The 20,558-nt window shown below is 41.6% G+C and overlaps 2 protein-coding genes across 6 annotated transcripts in view; both read right to left on the bottom strand.

Moving 5' to 3' along the window:
• Nucleotides 1-1,118: 1,118 nt before the first annotated feature.
• Nucleotides 1,119-9,947, bottom strand: THUMPD2 (THUMP domain 2 tRNA and snRNA guanosine methyltransferase; the record flags this gene model as incomplete). Its single annotated transcript, XM_084285335.1, has 10 exons — nt 1,119-1,843; nt 3,388-3,505; nt 4,588-4,702; nt 5,021-5,092; nt 5,629-5,716; nt 6,019-6,071; nt 6,548-6,625; nt 7,806-8,221; nt 9,380-9,512; nt 9,855-9,947. The coding sequence occupies 10 exons, from the start codon at nt 9,945-9,947 to the stop codon at nt 1,528-1,530; spliced, it is 1,482 nt and encodes a 493-aa protein (XP_084141461.1). The 3' UTR covers nt 1,119-1,527.
• A 3,865-nt stretch (nt 9,948-13,812) lies between these two features.
• The window catches only part of GPCPD1 (glycerophosphocholine phosphodiesterase 1), a 43,067-nt gene continuing 36,321 nt past the window's right edge, over nt 13,813-20,558 (bottom strand). For 4 of the 5 annotated variants that reach the window (XM_084285330.1, XM_084285329.1, XM_084285331.1 and 1 more), the window contains 2 exons: nt 20,187-20,347; nt 13,813-14,554 (listed from right to left, as the gene is read on the bottom strand). In XM_084285330.1, the coding sequence (XP_084141456.1) occupies nt 14,350-14,554; nt 20,187-20,347 (366 nt within the window). In that variant the 3' untranslated portion in view covers nt 13,813-14,349. Of the gene's footprint in view, nt 14,555-17,224; nt 17,340-20,186; nt 20,348-20,558 lie in introns of all 5 variants that reach the window. The other variant, XM_084285333.1, reaches the window with a different exon arrangement.

Below are 20,558 nucleotides of genomic sequence, written 5' to 3'. Positions count from 1 at the left end.
TCAGCACTAAGCACAGCTTTGGAGCTCATCTTGCCCACGTCTCTGTGCCTGGCCGTGCCGCTGAGCACAGAGCAGTTTCTCAGCAAACACTGTCAGGTTCTGCTAGAGCCAGATCTTACCTGCTTGCATGTTTGTCTTGTCATAAGCAGAGTGCAGAAATACACTCTCAAAATGGTTTATGCATCTAACATAACACCGAGAAGGTTTAACAAAAAAATTTTGTTTCCACCTTGGGTGAAGAGCACAAATATCTATGAGTGATGCTGAACTGGGGGTGGCTGTCATGGTAGAAGGCAGAACCTCCACCCAGAGGGGCCACAGCCAACTTAGGAAGCAGAACCTCACAGCGTTCGAGGAGATGAGCAGAGCTCATCATGGGTAACATAACCCCACGCGTTCAGCCAGGCTGGGAGGTTCGAGCCGAGACAAGACACGAGCTGCACAAGCAGCTCTCAACAGCAGTGAGATTTACTCTCCTGAAGTGCAATTAACCATGGAAAGTCAGTTTTTTTTCCCTTTCCCAGCCAATGTAGCAGAAAAAGAAGAAAAAAACCCACAGAAAACCCAGACAGACACTTCTAATTGTATCTCCATACTCCTCACAGCAGAGGAACACAATGGATGAGTCCATCCCAGCTTGCCAAGTTGCAAGTGCTCGTCCAAAATACCATCTGAAAGCAATTTACAATAATTCTCTACAGAAATACTTCACTGTCAGCTCAGCAACCCTGGGAAAGCTTTGAATTAGACTATCACCCCCAAAATACCTTTAGCATAGACTGAAAGAATTAAGACCTCTCCCTTTTCAGGAAAATTTTTCCATATGATTCTCCGCAGACAGAAGTCAACTCTAATTGTTCACTCTGCAAGTTTTTCCTTCTGCTACACTGTGCCCTTCAAGCAGCACTAGCAAGCAAGGAAAAGCACTGTTTTTATAGAAAGAAGTCTTCACACTAAAAAGCTAAAGCTCACTCGATTGACAAATGCTAACTCCACCAGGAATTAATACAAAAATAATTTATTGTTCACTCAAAAAATATCCGAATAGCGACATTTCAGATTGATCACAAACTACCTTTAAAGTGATACAAGACTGCAAGAGACATAGGAAAGCCCTCCGTCAGGTCCTTAAGAAGAGTTGGAGACTTGTTCACAAGTGCTTCTGAAAAACATTGCTGAAGGTGAAAAACCATTTACATGGAATATTACATGTAATATTTGCAGTACGGCAAGTCAAGTCTTTTTCTCCTGAATAAACTCCTCATGATATTAGGAGGCTTTGCCTAAGCAAGGATTTGAGGACTCTTCCTCGTGACACTATTTTATGTTAAAAACGTTTGAAGCTCTAGCTGGTGTCTTCCACCTCTCCTAAAAACTGAAGAGAAAAGCAACAGCGTAGTTCACACGAAGTGAGGTGAGCCAACAAATGGCACGGGGTTGGGATCAGCAGGGTTCCACCAGTTCACTGCAACGCTGCTTTCAAGTATATCAGGACTCAGGTACACCTTAGGCAGCGCACCTAAGCGACTAATTCCCAGCAGCAGAGACCTTCCTGTATTTGTATATGAAAGCAACCGTCTTGCCAAGGCTAACTTCATAGACGCCATCCAGCACCAGCGACCCAAAACGTGGCTGTCTGCTGCTGAGAAAGGCTTCTTCGACACCTTTCACCATGGAGGAAGAATTCCCGTCACTACTCGAGGTCTCCACAGCGGTCGTTTCCCCTGCACCATCAGAACTGGTGTTAGGAGATTGGTTTTCACCACTCTTGGTAATGCTGTCCATGCGCTTATGGAGATCTTGACTCAAGAGCAACACAACGGTCCCTCCAACACGAAGTACTCTGGCAATTGCAGAAAAAAAATAATAAAGGTTAGGTGTTCGTCCTGCCTGGATTCATTTATCTGTGCACAACTCGACAACAGCAATACTTCAGGTGCCAACTGCACGCAGTATCACACCTGAGCATGTTAAAGGTAATGGCTCAACTCAGTAAGCTACATTCCCAAAGGGAATTTAAATTCCCCATCTTTGTACCTCTTGCTGATTGGGAAAAATGGGCCCTTTATTGACTTCCAAACATTTCTGACCTCAGGAGTTCTCTATTTGTTGAGCACTGAGGATGGACTCAGATTTTTTGCTTTTTGTGTTGTACCAAGGAACCAGGGGCACAACCATCTTCAAAACCCATTTTTGAGCCTCACAGTGAGGAGCAAGCCCTGAGCCTCCACCAGCACGCAAAGGAACAGCTTCCCATCACAGCAAAAGAGAGCTTTTCACATTGGTAAGGCAATTCTGACGCTGGCCTTTCCCTTTGAAAGCTTTAAAAGGTCCGTCCTTTCCACGCTGCACTGATCCTTGAAGTCTCTCAAACACAGGAAACCAAGGAAAGTTCACCATTGTGTGTAACTCGGTTTTTCTTAGCACAGGAGGAAATGCTACACTTGGCTTTGAGAGGGGAAAAAAAAGACTATCCTGGCTGTGCTCACAGCAAGTGCATCGAACAGCCTTACTGGTGGGAGTCTCGTGATAATGATCCCTGCCTCACCTCCACCTTCCCAAGGAGATATTTTGCTTAGGACGACCCAACAGAATAAATGAGACCAGAAAATAAGAATGTCAAACAAAGACAAGAGGAGGGATGGTCAGCATAAGATTACCCTGCCATTCTGGGGAGCTATGTAACCTCCTTCACTATCTCCTCGCCACATTCCTGCCCTGAGTGTGATCAACACCCACTGAAGTCCGGTCCTGCAGAAAGGGTTTGTTTTCAGCAAAGGAATTAAAGAAGGAGACGGATAGTTTTTGAAGCACCCGTTAGAGGCAGCCTGCTATTAGCTTGGTTTCACTCCGCCACAAAATGACAGAGTGAGATATGAAAGGAGACATCTAAAAGATGACCAGGTGGCTAGCTGGATTATTGCAGGACACTGCCAGAAAGGAAAATGCCTTTCACCATTTTCCCCTCTGAGATCCCTCCTGCCAAGGCAGGCTGGTAAAAGCTTGGTCGTGCACCCAAAATGAAAGCCTGTGATTTTACGCAGACCTCAACTGAGGAAGGATTATTGCTTTATTTGCCTATCTACGCCTTCAGTTTGGCTAGGTTACCCTCTTCTCTTTCTTCTTTCTCTCACCAGCATGCTGTGGAAAGAAATATTTCTGAGTGTGGTTCAGCCAACAAGCTCATTCCTTGCTGGCTTGCACTCCCATCAGCTCGCGAGACAAGTCACAACAGCCACTAACCGACGAGTGAAGGACTCAGACTTTACAGCCTGCACAGCATCAGATTACAGAGCTGGAGAGTGTTTCAAATAAAGCAAACCTGGAGCTGACTGAACGCTCGAGATCACAAACCATCGTTACGTTTACAACAAAGGCCGCGCGTACCTCTCCATCTCCTGGAGAGTATCTGGCAGGAATCGGACGTCCTTCGTGATCTTGAACTTCTTCCCGAATGGAATATCCGAAACCACGGCGTCAAAGCTTTCTGAAGGCAACGGCAACGCTGTGGAACAAAGGGAGATCTTGACATCTATCTGAAAATCCAACAGCAGCCATTGCATCCTTCACCTTACCAAAGCACCTGCAAGCTCTTTCACAGGTTGCACACCCAGATTCACAGCTCCTCCTCTGTTTGTCCTCACCAACACCACCACAAAGCTACCAACCCGACGCAGACTGGGTACAGACAAACCCTTAAGAGCATGGTTCAGCTTGTGATGTTCCCTGTTACTGGTGCTGTGCTTGCCCCAACAGCAAGAATCTCCTAGCAGGGCACTGCACGGTTCCAAGCTGCTGCTTCTCAGCACAAGTAAACCTTCACAAGCAAAATGCAACCGAAGAGCTGAGCTCGCAAGCATTTTGCTTAGCACAGATGTTCAAACCAACACACATTAATGGCAAGGAGCCACATGTTAAATTCCCCTCCACCCCCTCTTTTTTCCCCAAGAATCTACTTAACTTTCAGCCAGAATCACTTGGATTCCGTTGGAACTCGTGTCTTTGAAGTATTTCCGCGACGTTGCTACGTCCTGGGAGTATTTTGTGTTTTGACCACGGCACAGCAGTGCACCCTGGTGGTGGTGAAGATCAGCCACGCACCAGGCTGGCTTGGCCCCAGTAAAACCAGCACGTGAAAGGAAAAGATCGCGGGGTTTTCATCCCTCAGGATGCTCAGAACTTGACTGGATAAGGTGAGCCACCTGAACCCCACTTCAGGGTTAGCCCTGCTCCAAGCAGATTAACAAACCCAAAGACCTCCAGCAGTCCTTCCCAACCTAAACCCTGCTGTGATTCTATGCCAGCCTTACCCAAACTGGCTGGAGATGCTTCTTGGACCATTTTGTGGTTGCAAATTTAACATTAAGACAGAGTTACTGCCCAAGCCTAAAAAATGTTGTTTTCATTGTCTTATGCCGAGCTTATTCTTGCCAAAGTTCAGAAGGAGAGAGAACAAAATTACTCGGTCACCAGCCAGCTATTTATTTACAGTTAGCTCTATTACAGACCACCTCAAGAGTACCTACGCTACTCGTATAACCACAGAAGACTTGAAACATGCCTCACTCTGAAAGCTTACAGGCTTACCTTTCACAGAAGCTTTAAGTAACTCAATCTTATCCACCAAACCTGCAGTCTTAATATTCACACCTGCACCCTCTAATTGTGATTCACTTATATCTGTGCCCCAGTAGCAGGCTTCCTGGTCAGAGAAAAAGAAAAAAATAGTTAAACACATGTATTAATTTAATAAAACCTTCACAAAATTGCCTCGTTGCACAGCTCTTTTAAGACAAACCACTTGCTTTGAGATCTACTGCTATTACACTGAGCAATACATAAAGACAACAGAGCAATGGGAAATTTCGTGCTATCTTCACTCCTTTCGTGTTCTGGTCACTTTGGTTCCAGCATTCCATTAATGGACATTATTATAACTGTGGCACAGATTGATGTTTTTTCTTGGCACAACTACAAGAAATCTTGGCAAGCTCCTACCTGTTATGACTGCGATACTTACGGGCCACTCTGTGGCAGCTTCCAGCAGAATTGTTCCCAGCCCACACATGGGATCTAGCACAAAGTCACCTGCCTACAAAAAGAAAGGGGTTACTGCATCCCAAACAAGATAGACTCCTCCCTCAACACAAAGCAAACTCAGTCACAGACTGATCACCTGCACAGGCCCATTGAATCTAGTGCAAGTAAAAAGAGTCACTCACTTTGGTATCAGGCCATACTTGGAGATGATATATTACAGAAGTATGACAATATCACAAAAAAGCATATATGGCTTTATTAGACTGCAGACAGACACTGGTATCAAATTAACCTGTGGAAAACATCACACTGGCTTCTGTTTTTACAACCCCAAACAAGCTTCAACATCTGGACAGTGACAAAACCCCTGCAATTTTACCGTGTATCTGTACAAAAAGTAATAGCTATCCTTAGAAGGCCCTTGGACTAAAGAAGGTATGTGGCTGAACACCAGGTGATAGCACACTCTAACCACACAAAAATTTCCAGCTCTGTCCATGTGGATTAAAGCATGAAGAATTAAAATCACCACACTGCTTCAAAGGACTCACTCAGGACTCTCCACCTTTGCCATGAACATTCACTTACACTGATTTCAGCCAGAGATGCCATGGCCCACGCAATTGTTGACCGCAGTCCTGCTGTTTTGATATACTCTCTGTTTGCCAATGGAAGACTGTAGACAGCAAAATCAATGTAAGATAATGGTACAACAACATAGAAAACCCTACGTAATATAAAATACCCAAAGAACTGAACTTCCCAGATCTGTAAATAATCAGAAACCACAGCCTGCTTTTAGCCACTCACTGCAAAGTCTGGAATATGTGCTCAGGTTAACTTCAGACAGACCACAAGACAAATGCAACAGTCCAGTGAATATTAATCCAGAAGATAAATACAGTGGAGAGCAAAACTATTTAGGAATTATGCCTGTTCTGGTACTTCCAAAACAGACCTGATGATGAGAATGCCTACCTGAAAAGAGGAATCCCCACGGCTGAGTGAATGTCATTAAGATGTACAAAGATCTGAAAGAGGGAAAAAATAACATTAGAATCTCTCAGCTTGAGATGACAGTAGCTTAAACTCATTTAAACCAGACAGAGAAGATATATCTATGAACTTAGGATCATACGATTTAAGAACAAAAATACATGCTCTACAAATTTATGATTATTTGGAAGAAATTGCACTTGATAGTCTGAATGCCAGTTTAAAGATGATTTAAGATTTGAACTAGGAAGGGATTTGTCAGTTGGGGATCCATCCACTAGCACTTAAACTTCTCCAGGAAGCATTTTCTTGATATTTTTAACTATAAAACCATTTACTCTAAGCAGAAGATTGTTCACTGTATCCTCGCACTCTTTTTTTTTTTTTTCTAGAAAAAGTAGTGACATTAAGGAGTGTTTTATGTGGAAGGCAGACACATATAAATAAATAAATAAATTTTGGGATAATTCTGGAAGTAAAAACAGGCCACCTGGCAGACAGGTGCCACTACCTCTAGATCGGGGTTCCGCAGATCAGCTCGCCATCTAAACTGTTTCATGAGCGCTATGCCAATCGCTCTTCCGATCTCCTGTGAAGGGAAAGACCACAAACAGGCAGTAAAAATAAATGAATTAAGAAAACTACAGATCACATCCTTGATTACACAACCCTCCTAAGTACCTTGGGAAAGAAAGACTCTTTCTTTATTGCTAGAGAACAACTTATACAAAGACCAGAAGAGGTGAACCAGGACAGAGTGATAGAAACATAGCAAACACACCTCAGGATAACATGACTATTGCTCACCTGGAGTGTGGGAGGCTGAAGTTCAAGTCCTACCCAAGGTAAAACAAACAGCTGTAGTCATTTTATAACTATGTATCGCATGCTAAGTATTTCTGATGGCTGTAAATTAGATCACCCAAAGGAAAACCTGTCAATGCGTAACTGCAACTCTCTCAGCTTTAATGTTTTATCACCTCTGGGAAGTTGTACCTTCAGCATAAGAATTCAAAGGCACAGCACCAATTTAAACAAACACTGGTGTTGGCAGGCTCATGTGTCCCATCTTCTCAAGATACCAGCTTTAATAGAGAGGAAAAAAAAAAAAATCTAACTCTTGTTATTTTCAACTTAGAAACCTAAATAAACTACAGCTACACATTTCTTCCCATTTTCTCATGGTGAAAATACAATGCAGATGAGAACAGCGTTGGATAGAAGGGGCCTCTAGAGATCTCTACATCACCTCTCTCAGAATGGTTGGGGCTCTTCAAGGCTGAGTGCTGACACCCCAAGGACCAAGATTCACCCTCCAGGATGTGTCCCAGGGCTGCACCACCCTTCTGGGTAGTTCTTCATGAGTTCTGCAGATTCTGGCTTTTACCCCTTGTTACGCTGTCTGCCTCAACTGAGAGGAGCGTGGCTCCGCTGTCCTTGCTACGGCCCTTCAAGTAGCTGCAAACTAATCACAGCTTGCTCTTCAGACTCTCAACCACTCTTATTATTATATTCTTATTAAAAGACATTGATTTGAAAAACTATTCAGGGTAATCATGCCTTGAAATTAGTAACAGTGCTTGTATTTCCACTTGCTTGACGTAAATGCAGGTTTTATGATTTTTTCAAAAATTTTTTTGAAAATACAGAAAAAGTTTAGACCAGTTTGTTATTCCAAAACATACAAAATAAATATTAAATTGCAAATAAACCACACGCCTCCTTTCACTTTCACTAAATTCTTTGAAAACACAGATGCGTTAGCATACCTGCGAAGTAAGTATTTTGGCAATTGCTCCACTACAGCGACAAGAAACTCGGAAGCTGAAGCCGTGCTTCTCATTCTCAACAGGTTTCTCTCCACTGCTTTTGGAAGAGTCTTCTAAAGAAGCCTCGGTTTCAGGTTGGCCTTCCTCATCGCTCTTCCTGTCTGGTACCACACCGTTCTCTTCAGCTCCTGCTTGACATTCCTCAGACACAATCTCTCTTACTTGCTCTGTTTTCTGTCTTTTAGTTACAACATCCATCTCTTCTTCTGATTTTCTCTTGCAAGGTGATGGGTTTTCCTGAGAGACACCATCTTTTTTCCCCTCGCAACCACGGAGGTTTTTCCAAGCAGCGATAACATCCAGCCAATCTTTTGGTTCCTCAATGACAAGACTTCTGATTTCATGCAGCATTTTCCCTGGAAGAAAACGCTAGTTTCAGGTTAAGTAGTTCAATCTCAGCATTTGATGTTCCCACAGAACAAGAACATCTGTCAGAGACTTGGTTTAGATCTCAGTAACGTGTGAATCCAGGAACTGCAGGAGCATACATTACAGACACAGCCAAGCTCTCAACACCCACAAACCCTATCAGTTGAAGACCCACACATCCATCTGATTACAAGCTTTGCAGAACCAAGAATAACTTTTGCAGGGCTTGAATTCTGCAGAAGTTCAGCAGCTCTAGAAAACCAGACTGCCTCAGAGTCACTCCCAGGGATGGAGCACCAGCCCACCATATCGTCCTCCTCTTGGTCCAGGATTAGAGATCCAGGACACTTTCCAGGATTGGCAGACATGAACATGAATCACTTTGATTCAGCTCAGAATAAAAGTCACAAGTTTATTTTTTAATTAATTACTCTGCCTTCAATCCTACAAAGCCTCTGATGCACACCTGAACTTACACCTACCTGTAGGTTGTCCTGTTGACTTAGCTATGACAAGAGTAGCAGGAAAATACAGAGGCCAATTCATATAAAAAAAGTCTTGACTCTGGTCAAGGAAAAACATTTAAGTATTTCTATTTCTCGTTTTAAATTTCATAATCATAATTAAATTTGATACTTAGAGTCCAAGGCCTCTTGTAATCTTTCAAATAAAATCCTACCCCCATACAAGCATCAATCCATCTTATTCGAAAATCTTATTTCAACACTGATAGAGAACATGACACAAGTACTTGAAATTCACAAGAAATCTGCATACTGAACAGTTAGGTGATGCAGAATACGCATAAATCCACATCACCTAAAAAAAAAAATAACTCACTGTTAAAACACATACAAAGGGTCCAGAATCAGACTTCAGTTTTGTTAATTTTTTTGGTGTGGGAGCGGTGTTATACACATATACGTATGCACTATGCCAGCAGAATGTCAGCTGGTAAGATGAACTTAAAACATTTCTAAGTTGTTTTCAGTACAGAAAAAACATATTTAAAAGCATAGTTGGGTAAAAAACAACAACAAGAAAAACAGAAACCACAACTTCAGAGTTGATTCTTCTCAGTTAGAGCCACAGGTGATGAAATCGACCAAGTGTTAATTTTACAAGGGGAACAGGCTGCGCAGTACCTTTATGTCCTGACACGGGCAGCGGGCCATGTTTCTTGATCAGCAAAAACAACCTCTCTCCAGACTTGATTTTCTTCAGTTCGCTCGGCTCCGCGTCAGCGGTGAAGAAGACTTTCCCCGCAACATAGTCCACCTTAAAGAAAAAGGGAAAAAAAAAAATAATATTTTCTGTGAGCACTCCAGCAGCTCAACAGCACCACCGCGTGCCCTACCTCGCCTTCGCACCGGGAAGAGCCGGGCAAGGCACAGCTCACCGGGGGTGGCGAGGGGACGGAGATGTCGGTCAGCCCAGCCCTCAGAGCGCGATATCGTGAAATAAAGCCTTTTAGTGCCTTTACAAGCCGACGCCTCCCTGGTGTCCTGTCATGATTTTACTCCTTAGCATCTCCTTGACGCACACAGCGCGAAATATTTAATTTTACCGCACGATATATAAAACAACACGGACTCGCAGCGAACGAGGACCGCTTCTCACCTCGGTGGCTCCGAGCCGCGCTCGCAGCTCCCGGGCCAGGAAGGGCTCGAGGCCGCGTCCCGCCGTGCAGAAGAACCGCCCGCCCGCCGCCATCTTGGCCCGCCCCCGCCGCCATTTCGGGCCGCCCCCGCCCAGGGGGCCGGCTGAAGGGCCGGCAGCACGAGCCCGGGGAGGGAAGAAGTACTTAAAAAAAAAAAAAAAAAGGCGGATTTGGTTCAAGTTTCTATTCCGGCGCTGTTGAGGCGTCACAGCGAGCAGAACGGTTTTTCATGTCAACGCGATCGTAAACGCCGGGTTCTTGGGAGCTGATGTGACCCCCGTGCCACCAGGGCACAGCACTGGAGCATCGTCTCCTTTTTAATCCTTGCCTCAGCGAGATCATCAAATGTGAGACGATCAAATGTGAGATGATCAAATGCAAAACCATTAAATGTTCCAATGCAGCTATTGCTCCATGTACTTCAGCATAAGACTGTATGATCTCTTCAGCCCAGGCCGATGACAAGTGGGAGAATTACAGCAGCATTCCTCCTCCTGCAGATAATAGCTACACCCACATCACTTAGGAAGAAAATTGTGGGTGACTCTGCACCCACAGTTCAGGAAAAAACAGCAAGATGTCAGTTCAGGCCCAGCACCAACAACCTTACACGCTGCAGTGTCTATGACCCCACATCTCTGCATTCTAAAAGCACCAAAACCACCCAAATATTGCTGTAGAAGTGAGCAGGATCAGCAGGAACAGACTTCATGCCACCAGTGTTTAAAATGCTACTGACAGTTTAAAATGCTATTGAAAGTCCTTGGGCTGTGCCTGTCCAAAGCAAGAGGGATGTAGTACAGGGCTGGAACCAAACCCTGATCTGCTGCTTTCACTTTCAGGGGGCTGTTTAGTCTAAATAAAATAAATCAAAAGGAAAAGTATAAGTCTGTCCACAAGAGGACAGCAGGAACATGGTCTCTGCTTCCAGGGGGTAACCTAGGAAATCGAAGCCTTGAAGTGCATCAAGGGGGATTCAGGTTAAAAATCAGGAAAATTTCAGAGCACTAGGGAAGATCAAACAAAGAGGGTTTGGCATCTCCAATACAGCTGCTTTTAAAGTGGGCCAGGCAAACCCATTATGAGTGGTAATGTAAGGAGATGGACTCAACTTGTTGTCTATTTGTCTTATGTTATTTTATATTATGCCAGTGACTATTTCTGTCCATTTGTTAAATCAGCAGCCAGAAACCAAGCCAAGCCCCTGACTCTCACATGGAAAATGCTACAAAACAGGTGCCCACAAGACAAGCAAGCAGAGAGTTTTGCTTCTGTCAGCTGAAATACTGAGCCTGGTCCAAAATAAACGTCACATTACCTGCTTACACACGTACCCATACAAAACAAACAGGAACTGCGTGAGAGGTCACTGTTTTGTTGGCATCTGGGTACAAACACCAAAGGACAAGGGGATGTATATGCTGTCACTTCCAGAAGCACCTGCAATAGTTCATCTGGGGGACAGCGGTTTGAAATACAAAGATCAGCCAATGGAAAGGCAAATACAGGGGATCTGCACACAGAGGGAGCACTAATACATTGGTCAGCAGCAGGTAACACAACATCATTAACATCATTAGCTGCTGGGTAAGCCACTGTCCCAAGGACAAATCTGCTCTCTGCTACTGTAGCAGAGGTTTAGAAGGACAAATCCTGTCCTCCTGGCCAAGAGGGAAGTTGGCTGTAAAGGTGGGTGCGCTTCACTCCTCCCACACATCCAACACACATTAACTCCCCCAGACCTGTCCTTGTCTCAACCTTACCAGAAGTTTGTCACAGCAATTAAATATCTTGTTATCCAAGCACTCACATGCAAGAAACTTCTTCTCACCCAACTACTCACTCTGTCATATCAGCAATTTTGTCATCATTCCCCCTTCTCTTTTATTTAAGGGGAACAGAACCAAAGTAACACAGCTGTCAGAGCTGATGTAGTCCGGCCTTTGAGGCCAAAAGACAGAAAACTCCAAAAGTAAGAGGGAAATTCTCTCATCTACCAGTTTAGAGAGTTTAGGATTAATTTAAAAAGAAATTTTATTTTTAAAAACGTAGCAGTCCTTTTGCTGGAACAACAAGAAGCTATGCTCCAGCAAGCACTCAAAATACAGCCAGATCCTAACCAGCCAGAGGTTAACACATTCCTGCACAAAATCCAGACTTCAAAACGCTTGCTGCTTAATTCCCTTTCCTCCGTCTGAAGGGAGGGAGTTTCCTTTATTTTATTTCATTTCTTCCTAGCTGTGCTCTTGGCCACCAGAGGAACAGCAAACACCATCAGAGCACACTGCAGCACCATCCCAGCAACGGCCTGCGTGAATGTGACCCCAGGGGTCAAGGCCAGCACTTGTGGAAGCAGAGAGCAAGTTCAGTTATTGGAATAGTGGGTGCCGAGCATGTTTTTGTCTGAAGGTGGTTGTCCACACTCAAACGCCCTGGAAAACAGAGGTGCTCCCAACAAACCATTGTCTTTTACCTGTTTTTGTTTTGACACCTGTAAACTGCAGGACAGTGAAAAAGGATTAAGCTTTTGGAGAACTGGGAAGCATGAAACAAAAATCAGGCTGATTTACACTCTGCCTGGAAAGGCTGCTGGTAGTGTTCCAGTGAGCCATACGCTTACCTTGGTGACCTGCTACCATGCAGGAAAAGAGCAGCTGCCACAGCCACTTTGTCGGGAAAGCCCTCAAAACCCTTCAAAAGAGGTTCCCAGGGTACACAAATTATAAACAACTAAGAATTAATCCCACACATTGACAAGTGGGGAATCTGGACTTGTTCGATCCGGTAACAGCTGCAGGCGATCATTGTTGATGTCAAGAATCAGGTTCAGAGCTCTTTCCCTCCCTCCTTCCCAAAAACACAGCTCACACACTTCGAAACTTTTTTTTTTTTTTTTTTTTTTTTTTAATAAAAGACAGCTTCCAGATAGCTAATCATGACTGTGCTGTTTGTGCAGGACAAACCTTAAATACTAAAATGTACAAGGCAAATTGAAACAAGCTGTTTGTTCCAAACTGCTCAGTGGTGCAGGCTCAAGCATGTATCTGTAATGGCTTTACTCTTTGTACAATCAGTTCTATGTAGCAATGACTGTATATAAAGAATATAGTACACACTATTGTTTTCATTGTCAATTTACAAGAGGAAAAAAAATAAATATTTTTCATTCTTATTATACATTAACACTTCAGTAGAAAGTTACAGCTGTTGTGTTGGCATGACCTGCAACTTCAGGAGGAAAAAGGACATGCATATATCTATTAAGGATTCTAAACTATAACTTCATAATAAATTACAAAGGATAGGGATCAGCCAACAGCATACAGATTATCTGAATTCAGTACAGTTGTAATTCCTGCTCTGAAAAAAAAAAAAATAAAAATCAAATCTTGCAAAATACAAAAGCTAGTGGCTTATGTTATGTAAGAAAGACAAACCATGAATGGTATAGCCTTTTTTTTTCCCAAATGTTTGTGAATAACAGGCTTGTGGTTTTAGGCAAAGAAGGTTAAGTAGTTTAGTTAGTCCTTGCACCCTTCACACATAACTAGCACCGTAAAGATGCAAGGACCTCAGCAAACACCTAAATTTCATGCTTAAAAACTAAAGCATGCATTTTCTAGAGTTTGTGCATGGTACATATTTTGTTTATTAAGGTTACTGTGCAAAAAAGATTCTCAACCACTGACAGGTGTTTCTGTAATTGTTAATATTAAAATTATGAGCAACATTCCTGAAGTTTAGCAGGCTTGTGTGAGACTAATGAAAAATGCTCATAGTTGTGGTTCACCCCTCACTACTAAACACAGACACTGTACCACTCAGTTGGCAAATCAGAAAACAATGGCAGCAGCCTAAATGTCCATGAAGGGGGAAAAATGAGTTAATATGCACTGCAATTTACTTAAAGGTGTAGAGTTTTGTTTTTTTTTTAAATGGCACAAAGCTTTATACAGGTGGATCTATCAGTGCAAATACATATATAGATAGAGGTACCGATTTATTCGGGCTAGATCTAACTTTATGTACCTTACCATCACTCTTAATTTCCTGTTGTCACGTACAGGCTGATGAGCTGTACTATTGAAGTAAAATCAAAATCAAAACTTTTTTTTTAAAGCATTTTCACCAACAGGTCATTGTAATTTCTGTACAATTTAGTTTAGCTTCCACTCCTTAGAGTGCTTATTTTTAAAAAACACACTTAGTGTTAATACTAAATTTACTGCTTCAAAATTTGAGACTTGATTGTGGGAAACTTAAAACTGCGTATGTAAACTGCAACAACTATAACTGGCTGAATATTTTAACATTGAAACTTTAGCAAGTATTGTCAGGAAGGAGGAACACAGTTATTGCTGTTTGGGGTACTTAAAGAAACAAACAGTCAAGGCATGGAGAGCACTGTTCCAATGGTCGAAGTTAAACAGATAAAAAACAGCATTCTGCCTAGAATCAGTCCTTTTGCATTTGAACACTCTGCAAGTTATCTACAGTTTTCTCTTCCAGGCAACTATGATGACATTTACATGGAGATATGGATTTGAAGTGGCTAACTGTGGGACACACGCAGCTTTTCAACTCCGGTAATTCCTTCTTTAGACGCTCCAGTTGTTCTACTTGGAATATATTTGGTTGTTCGGGATTCGAGTCATATATCCTGAATAAATGAGAAAAGAAGAGACAGACTTATCAGTATAACCTGACAGTTCACAATACAACTAAATGAAACTACTCATCTTTTTTTTTTCTCCTAATGAAGTCACATACCAGCAAGTCTACAAAAACAAGATGTTTGAGGTTAGCACCTTACGTTTTGTCTCTAATCTTGCAATATAAAATGGTATATCTTCTGCACAATGGTTGATTTATGGTTGTTTAAAATTACTATTACAATGTTAGGTGAAGAGTAAAAAACAAAACCTGATTTTTATTCATACCTAATGCAAATTCAACTCCTTACACCATGTAAATAGCACATCCTCTTTACTTGGAGCAAATGGCACTTCATGGTGGAAGAAAAACCTTGGTCTACTTTGGTACAAACTTATTGCAGCCAAAATAAAAAGAATACATTCTAATCATCATCATTACTTCTAATATCAGTATGTTACGAATACCCCAAACATAAACTCTGGCAAATTTCTTCAGTCCAGTTCCCTTTGCTTTCAGATACTGCAGGTCTCCAGGTTTATCTCCTTCCAAGGAAACTCCTGTAAGGAATTACTGTGGCTTCTGCCTCACCATCTTATGAATATTCACACTGCCTCTCATCTATGATTCCTTCAAGCAAGTAGCGTATTTCTATTGAATCAATCTTTTTCTTTCACTCAGTAATTTCAACCTATGTCCAAACACAGTGGCATGACCAAAACAGAATGCCACGTGCCTTTAAACTCAGCAAGACACATTCTCAACTGTTGGGAAGCCCAAGACAAGAATAACATGCTGCTCAAGGAGTGATACAGTAAATCAGCTTGGAAACAATTCTACAGGACTTACAGATGTTGATCAGGTCCCTTAAAGTAAGACCAAAGATAGCAAGCTGTCCAATTTTAAGGTACACGAACCGAAGGCACAGAGTTCAATTACTTGCACAGCACCTACAGCCTGATACAGGACTACGATACAAACCCAAATTGCCTGATAGAAACTATCCGCAATACAACCTTCTTCCCATGATGCAGGTAAGACCTTTGCTTTCTTTAGTTAACCTAGCTCATCAATTCTTTTATGCTTTCAAGACATAGCACTGAAGCTAGGAGACAGGATTTTGGTTTGTTTGTTTCTGTTGTTAATATAGCAACAGCCTTTATGAACTCCTGTTTTTAAGCCCTTCCCATCAGATAGACGATGGAAAAACAAAGGCATGTTTCCAGGCCCCTTGGCTCTGGAACATGGCTAGGCATGTTGCTAGGCAGCTTCTAGCAGGCATTCTATTAGTTCTTTGCTAAGGCAAGCAGAAATTCTGTAATTCTTGCTTTATATTCATTTCTTTTCAATGAAGATTGCAGAAGCCAGCCTTCCAAGCTGCTTTCAGACTGTTCGCTGGGACATCTGCTACAACATGCGTAGTGCTTCTTTATGCTGAAGGCAGAGAAGACCATTTGAAGCACAACTACTACACCCCACAATTTCATGTTCCCACTTTTTGTTTGGGTCCCTTATTCTACACCTTCAGCTGGCAGAAAGAGCAATGCTCCAGGATCTCTCTTACCAATTATTTCAAAATCAAAAAATCAAAACCACAGTCAGTCACGCGGAAATACTGTTTTCATGCAAGAGAACTGTACCCAATGACACAGATTTAATCAGTCACAGCTTTAAGAAGATTTTGAAATGCTTTTGCATTTATTGCCAACAAAATTTGCATTAGTTTTGGAAAATTACTGATACAGCACAAAGCTTTTGTCTGGAACCTGCAAACTCAACGTGAAGCCATAAGGAAAAGCAATATTTAGAGGGGAGACAAACACACTGAAAACACTCATGGAAAAGCTTTTGGCAGAAGTGTTTCAGGATTACTGGCTTACTAATTTTCATGCAGCTGTATGTATTATTCAACAAGCAGAACTCAGATCATGTAGAGAGAATTAAAAAAAAAAAAAGATGATAATGCCAAGCCAAGTTAGCACCCACTCCCTCTCCACATTGGTGTTTAATCTCTAACCAACTCTTTATAGGAGCTTAACTCAGTAAGAACAGTCGTAAGTAAATTCAAACAGAGAAGTGTCTTCTGGACCATTTACAAAATTTATCCAGGAGAAAAATGCCAGCTAATTCCCCTTCAGAATCCTGTTTAAAAACTTGTCTTTTTTTTTTTTTTTTTTTTTTTTGCCAATCCAGAGAATTTGTCTATACTAGGTTCAAGTTTCTTCTTTCAATAAATCTGAACACCAGACTAATAAAGAGTTTTTACCATGAGATTTAACTTTCCATGTTAACAGAAGATGCACAGATGTGCCTTTAATGTACTTCTTTAGATTAGGGCCCAAATAGGAGCCTGGATATTGAGGCAGAGGTGTCACCTTTTCTATAGGTTGTCTTTTACACAAGTAGTTTTGATATTTTAAGTGTCGAGATAAACGCTCACTGAGCATAGGAAAAGAGCAGAATATTGTCCTGGAAACTGCACTAGACCATACATTTCGCTTACTGACTTTGGCTATGTCTCATAATTTGCAGCCCAAGTGGAGAAAGGATGGTAAAAAAAAAATTCTTCCCCCTGCACCAGTGAGCTGGTTCTTTTAACAGCAGTGGCATTGTTAAGCTTCTCTGATTCAGCCTTGCAGCTTTTCCTCCATGCAAAACAAAGTCAGACCCTCCCTACCTGTATTTTTTTTTCCCCCGACACTTGGTATCAGCAACTTTTGGTATTCAGCACAGAGCTTTTCTCCCATCTTCGCGAGTGGCTACATTCATTTTGCTCATCGTTACATGGATAACTAAGTTCAGAAAAATAGCTTACAGAAATCATCTCTACCCAGACAGTTCATAATATTTGACACAATTACCAGATGCTACCCACAGCAACAACCCAGGGCCATATCCAAACAACCTAACGCTCACCTAAAGATTTTAATCCATGTGTTCACTTCCTAACATTGTCACAATTAACACTTATGAAGATGATTTAAGTAAAGCTCTAGTGAACAGCAACACAAAACACCAGGCACAGGACAGTGTCCACGTGCTGCAACTTTCAGAAGATTCATGTTCCTTCTAAGGGTTCTGTGTTAAGCTTGAACTTAATTCTATCATTAAGCTTAGAAAATTATTAAGGATCATAAAGGAGCATTCCAATATTTGTTCTTGACTACAGAAAAAGTTAGTGTTTAGAAACTATAGAGTTAGCCAGCCTGCAATAGTTATGCTGAATAAAAGTGATCGTTTGCTACTCAGTCACACTGAGTGAAGAGAAAAAAAAAAATACACTGTTGAACTACAGTGGTTTTTTTTTTGTTTTGTTTTGTTTTTTTGTTTTGTTTTTTTTAAGAACAGCTTTGTAATTGATATTATTTTTGTGTTCCTCTCATAGTAGGAAGATGTAAACAAGGTGGAAGAAATACAGGGAGAAGGGGATCAGAGAAGTCACAAGTAGTTAAGAATCTAGATGGTCCGTACAGTACAGGGAGGTGAAAGATTTTTTTTTTGTTTAACTTCACCAGGAAACTCAGCATATAACCAGTTCCAATGAATTGGTTAGTCATCAGAATGTGAGGTAAAACATGTTTGGTTATCATGCTGCAACTTAAACCCGCTAAGCAGTACAAAAGAGAAGACATGATGAATGACGCTTTGCAGGCCTGGCATAAATGCAGCATTATTTCAGTAGCATTGAGAAATTACATATCCAAGCAGGGGAAGCAGTACCAAGACAGAAATAAGGCTATCACACATTTTACTGTCTTACCATGCTGGTGCTTATCTATTACACCGCGATTAATTAACAACTCTGAAAAGACTGGATTAGTAATCATCAGAAGCACAGACATTTCAAGAACCCTTTAAGCAGTGATAATTGATTAGAACCCCTCACCTGTCCACAGACCGATGATTTATCACTTCAAGCCATGCATGGCACAGAACCATGTTTGGTAACACCCCTACACTAAGAACCAAATCTTGTGCACACCAGTCCAGAGATTTTTCCATCCACTAACGGGGCCTAAATTTTGAGAGGTCTAACAAGCAGCACTGCTGCAGCACAGCAGATGACTTGATGTTTCAGTGACTTAAATCTGAAGCTGCTCCCCAGTGCAAAAGTCTCGTTACTCCTTTTTACCATCCACGAGAAGAGGCAGACCTACTGCAGGACAAGGAGGAAGACCACTGGAAAGCCAGATAATCTCCACCCAGTCTGGAATGACTCAGGAGTCAAGAATGGATCAAAGGGAATTAGGTAACTTTTTGCAGGAGTCTAGGTGTCTAGAACTATAAAATTAAGTGTATTTGACTTTTTGCCTCTAGGCATATCAACCTGACTTTCATTTTTCACTTCGTAGAGAATAGAGCCCTTGACAATTACCTGATCTTCCTCGCCTTTTTTTGGTGCACCACATGCAAAGCAATGCTGTCGCTAAAGCATGAAGTTTGAAGGTTGGAGTCTTACACAGTTTGACATCTTCACTACACTTAGTGCTTTCCTAATTAGATATTCTTTGTAATTAAAGGTTCTGACTAATTTCAGCTTTCCAAGTTCAAGATTCTTCTTGTAACAGTGAACTAAACATGTTTTTGTGCAACTATCTTCTGCTATTAATTTCATATCTTTTAAGATATAAGACCTAAAACTTCTGATTTTTGAAAGGACTTGAATTAAGTCCTTTGTTCAAAGACTTCATGCAGTATTCTGACGTCCACCTGAACTGCAGAAATACCTTAACCTCTGAAGTGATTATTTTTGGCAGCAATTTGCCATGAGAGTCACTCTGAAGGTATTTTAATACAAAAAAAATTGTAAGACTATACACAAATGCTCATTGCAGCTTTTCAGTACTTGAAGGGTAATTATAAAAAAACATGGAGAGCAACTCTTTGCTCAGTCACATAATGACAGGAAAAGGAGGAATGGTTTTAAACTAAGAGGAGAAATTTAGATTAAAGGTTAGGAGGAAATTCTTCACTCAGAGGGTGGTGATGCACTGGAGCAGGTTGCCCAGAGCAGCTGTGGATGCCCCATCCCTGGAGGTGTTCAAGGTCAGGCTGGATGGGGCCTTGGCCAACCTGATCCAGTGGGTGGCATCCCTGCCTATGGCAGGGGGGTTTAAGCAGATGATCTTTAAGGGCCCTTCCAACCCAATTCTCTGCCATTCTCTGATTCTATGAACTCTGAAACAGAACTGAACACAAGGCTGGGAAAAACTAAGTATAATTCATTTGTTTAAAAGTTGTGCTAACTACTTCCATCAATAAATGTAGAAAGCTGAAAATTGCAGTCAGTTAAAATAATACTGTCCTCACCAGGCTGTAATACACATTTGAAAAATTACTGTCAGAAAAATTAATAGCGTACTAATTGTGTAGGCCATGCACTAGTTCTTTAGAGTTAAATTTTATTTCCATTAGCCTCATTAGAAGCCGAAGTTATTCTGATTCATATACACAGCTAAAAGAATAGGAATTAGTGCATCTCTTTCTGCAACTGGTTTTATGGGCTTGTTGTGTTTGTAGTAGAAAAGACAGGTACTCTGCACCCAGTCAATCATAAAGGAACGTGGAGCTTCACAGGATTCAGGATACAACCATTTATTGAACTTAAATATTCTACTTTTTCTTTTTCAAGCACATACCTGTCATATATTAGCCCATGAACACCATATTCTCTCAACTTCTTCCTGTTATCTGGGTCATTTGCATCATCTCCCCACGAGAAAATAACTAAGCCTTTAGATTTGGCTCTTTTAATGAATGATGGATTCCTCAGCAGGTCTTCAGAATGCACATTAACTCCCTGAAATATAAAACACTTCAATTAAAAACCTGTTTGAGAAGGTCTCACATTTTTATTGACACTTGTAGCTCCTTATAATAACTTCATATGATAACTTAGTACAATTGAAGAGTTGAGCCCTGCATTTTTTAAGCAACGTACTAAATAGAAATTTCAAGCAACAGACATAATATTGGTAGTTATTAACGTTAATGCATTTATGAGTTTGTTT

The sequence above is a fragment of the Netta rufina genome (genome assembly GCF_964035555.1).
Source record: "Netta rufina genome assembly, chromosome: 3".
Taxonomy (NCBI): Eukaryota; Metazoa; Chordata; class Aves; order Anseriformes; family Anatidae; genus Netta; species Netta rufina.
The sequence above is the reverse complement of the archived record's forward strand: the minus strand, read 5'-3'. Positions and strand labels throughout refer to the sequence as shown.